This window comes from Bolinopsis microptera, chromosome 3 (genome assembly GCF_026151205.1).
Source record: "Bolinopsis microptera isolate Bmic1 chromosome 3, MBARI_Bmic_1.0, whole genome shotgun sequence".
Taxonomy (NCBI): Eukaryota; Metazoa; Ctenophora; class Tentaculata; order Lobata; family Bolinopsidae; genus Bolinopsis; species Bolinopsis microptera.
The window spans coordinates 20,096,603-20,101,039 of NC_087074.1; the positions used below are offsets into that span (position 1 = coordinate 20,096,603).

Sequence of the window (4,437 nt, forward strand, 5' to 3'; positions counted from 1 at the left end):
AATTATTATTAAATTAGAGGTTGACGTGGTAATTATGCGATGAAATTATAATTTACAATTCTCACTTTGACCTTATTCATCAAAACACGAAAGTTATTTCGCAGTTATTTTCAGACCGTATAGTGACCAGGTCGTCTTAACCCTTAAATTAATTTCTGTCTAACATGTACATTATTCCCACCCAAATATATAATAAAACGATATTATTTCATCTAATTTTAAAATAACACAAAATTTTGTTATCGTATTATATTAACATGCAATACATCATACAATTCCATTCAAAATGATATGTAACAATGATGTGAGAGAAGAAATATTGAAGTTAAATCATTTAAGACGATTGCAAAAATAAATATTCCTATTATAACCTGAAATAATAGTTCGTGAAGATATGTAACCGGTAACTTTAATAAGTTTAAATCATGCTAAGAATAAATATTTTATCACGGTAAGTTCGTCATCCAAAAAGGAATGGAATTTGAAAAACTTGATCGTGATAACAAACGGTGGTCCGTGTTATTCATTATTGAGTCAAGAATATGCTGATAAGAATTAACTGAAAAATCAAGATTTTTTCCACATTAATAAGTTTAACTTTGAGTAAGAACTTAAACGTGGCATCAAATAAATAAAGAAAAATAAAAACCCAGATTAAATAGCGGAGAATTGAAATGCGCCATTTAAAACCGCAAAAATATGCGACCTATTCAGCTACTTTAATTAGTTAAGATTCACAGCTGCGTGGTCAATAATAGTTGTATCATACAAGGATAAATTAAAATAAAAGTAAACAATTAATGTTAATGATATTTATAATTCGGATTACACACCAATGAAACTCTATACAATTGACAAGCTACCATAGATGCTAACAATATGCAACAACAACAAAACGATAAATTAGATGCATCAAACCAGGTTAAATTGTACATTTTCAAAAACTGAGTAAATGGTAAAACTAAATTACATCCTATTCCTAGCTGATAAAACCGTCAACTTATGATACATCTTACAATCTGGGCATAATGAAATAAAATGATAACCAGTATATTGTTTACCTGTGAAATATAATCGTTAATATGGTCAAAATTAACTATTTGCCATTTTCAGTTTAATCCAGTATATAGTGATGAAGTCAAATGATAATTGTCGTATTTGATCCCAAATAATGATAAACAAGTGTGACATTCGTTAGTTTATCTTAATACTGATCTCAATGACCTAGATGGTCAGTGGGTGTCCCTTAACAACATTCTCATTGACTCCTATGACAGTGAGCTAGTTTCCATGTGTCGCTCACTTTGTGTAGTACTCTTGTTTCACTCCAGCGTTCTGTTGTCGTCATGTTAGTTGTACTGAAACACAAGGAAATATTTTATAGGTTCGTTTGTTTTTATAAATTGTAATTAACATTTTAAAGGGTTATTAAAAATGCAAGGTCAAGGTTGTTCATGAAACATTAGCATGATTTTAAACATCTGTAGATTAGTTCTTGGTGGAGCAACTAACAATATCATATAATCTGCACTAATTTTCTCTAAAAACTAGTTAATTATGATAAATCGCTCAGCTTACCTGTTTGTGCACTGGACTAGACGAATATAGCTGACAACAGCAGCGTCAGCTCCGAGCAGTTGCACGTGCGGCGCTATCATCGTGCAATTTACTTTTGGTCTGTCCCGTTCTGTGGGGAAATTTCTAGTTATATTATATTGGGGCGGTTTTTATCATATTCACATTTTGTAAGTTCACTCGTTTGAGCTGTGATTGATTATTATACATAGTACTTTTAAAGGGAATAACGCTACATAAAGTGTTCAAACTAAATCATCATCCGCTCAAATAACTGCAATTATAGGGAATGAATTAGTAGACTTACTGGAGTTCTCAAACATGAACTGATGAAACTGCGTCCCCTCAATAAGCTGCCCTTTTGTTTCAGGTTCAAAACAGGTCATAGTAGGTAACACCATCTCTCTGATAATGGTTATTAAATATATTGAATAAAACTCACATTAGATATTCCAATCAATTTTATTCAGTTTGATTTAAGGTTGATTAATTAGTCTCTAGTTTCGAATGTTCCTGATAATAAGCTCCTAACTCACTGATAAGCATCAAGATCCCCAACACAGATGTAATAAAGGAGAGAATGGACTTTTGAGAGGACCTCTTTCTTCGTCAACAACACCGCCTCTGCAACCAATTTGAAGTTGAAATTGATGAGAAAATATGAGCATACCAGCTGAGCTTCACAGCTTAATTGGCAATTAAGTGCCAATTAAGTGCCAAGCCCAAAATTGAACAACAGAAATCTGGAAATCATACGCCTCTTTATCCCAGTATCATTGAATTACTGACACCAATTTATTTGCAGGCCTGGGAACCAGCCTGCATTTCTACACGACACCAGAGTCAAAGTAATTACCAGCTATTATTATAGGCCACTGTGAGACCACTTACAGCGGTTAACAACATTTCTCTGGCCATGCCAAGATTGTTTAAGTTAAATATGTAATTAATGTTGGTTATATTTTGTATGATGGGACATTTTATGGCCAAATTTTAATTAATTACGAAATCCATGCAATCCAATTGACTGGGCCAAAAAGTGTGTGATTCGCTTTTTAAAATGATCTTACCGTCGACGTCTTCGAATATGGGCGGCTGACTTATCTGAACAACCTGAGATAATTTAAGTGACTTTTCTGAAGAAAAATAAAGGTATCCTGACAAATGCTTCTCCGACAGCTCAAGAAATAATTTAAATCGTGACATATTGACGATTGGAAGTGTCGAGACTGAGTTTGTCACTAAATATTTTCCCAGGAAGTAATCAAGCAATAACCAACGATGAACATAAATGTGCTGAAAACATGATGGTCAAGCAGATTAGGATGCATTAAACATTTTACAAAAATGCGCAATGCTCAAACCAATTATTAGATGAATTAAACAGAAAACACTAACTAATTAACATCTCCATTGTTTGAAGATAAATTCAGAATTTTTCCAGAGACAATAATTTAAAATTGGATGCACACAGAATAAAAAGTGATAAAATGCTGATACCGGTTTTTTCCCCCAAAAAAGCAGTGGTTTTTCTTCTAGAACTTTTGATGTTCATCGTCAAAAACGTTGAGAAAAATAGATTATTAGGTTGACCGTTGGGTCGACGTGGTTTATCAGTATTTTAGGTTAGCCAACGTTAGCGGCCACCCCAAGTAATTCAAGAGTGAGGCACCCTGGCTACGTGCCTGTCAAGAGTGAGGCACCCTGGCTACGTGCCTGTCAAGAGTGAGGCACCCTGGCTACGTGCCTGTCAAGAGTAAGCAGCCGAATTGGGAATTTCAGGTTCAATATTTGCTTATCTTTCTCTAATTTTTGCCAAATAAATCCGGCTGATAAATTTGGATAACTTCGATTATGATAAAACAAAATTTGCTAAAATACATATGATGAGCTGCAATAGCAAAACTACGAGATAAAAAAGAATATTGGACCATTTGGCTGGTAGCAAACACATAAACACTTACATCAGCTTGATTCATGGAACTAGAGCTTTTAGAAATGTCTAGCATTTCTAGAAACTTCTAGAACCAGAAAATAATGAAACCCAGGAGCATAACAACAGTATTAAGCGTGCAGGCGGGATCTGACAAGGAAAAAACGAGGAGCTTAGCGAGGGGGCAAGCGTGCTACATTTCATGCAGAGAGTATGTCACACTCGAGCAGTGTTACATGTCACACTTGAGCAGTGTTACATGTCACACTCGAGCAGTGTTACATTTCACACTTAAGCAGTGTTACATGTCACACTTGAGCAGTGTTACATGTCACACTTGAGCAGTGTTACATGTCACACTTGAGCAGTGTTACATGTCACACTTGAGCAGTGTTACATGTCACACTTGAGCAGTGTTACATGTCACACTTGAACAGTGTTACATTTCACACTTAAGCAGTGTTACATGTCACACTTGAGCAGTGTTACATGTCACACTTGAGCAGTGTTACATGTCACAATTGAGCAGTGTTACATGTCACAATTGAGCAGTGTTACATGGCACAATTGAGCAGTGTTACATTTCACACTTGAGCACTGAGCAGTCACACGCGTGTGGTAATTACCTTGGACTGTGAATTGCCGAACTGTTGAGTGAAAAAGTTCATAGCAGACCGAGTGACGGTGCTGGGGGCTACTACGACGGCTGGGGGCGGCGTTTCCACTTCCTAAAATTGGTACAATGATCACCTGATCTTGGAACTGTCACGTGATTTTGAGTCCACGTGGTTTGTTGGGTTAAAATTGTGCTTTGCATCGTTCTTGATAATGATAAGTGTTAAGTTGTTTGAAATAAATATGTGTAAAATGTAAATGACAATCAGTTCAATTTAGCTGGGATTTATGGATAAAAATCCCAACTTTATATT

General features: G+C 35.3%; 1 protein-coding gene across 1 annotated transcript; it reads right to left on the reverse strand.

Moving 5' to 3' along the window:
- Window positions 1-205: 205 nt before the first annotated feature.
- Window positions 206-4,236, reverse strand: LOC134813311 (calcium/calmodulin-dependent protein kinase type II subunit delta-like; the record flags this gene model as incomplete). The annotated part of the gene is given in 6 exon segments (XM_063821008.1): window positions 206-1,358; window positions 1,579-1,687; window positions 1,883-1,980; window positions 2,112-2,199; window positions 2,646-2,688; window positions 4,135-4,236. Coding segments are annotated over 6 exon segments (540 nt in total), but the record flags the coding sequence as incomplete, so codon positions are not given.
- Between the last annotated feature and the right edge of the window lie 201 nt (window positions 4,237-4,437).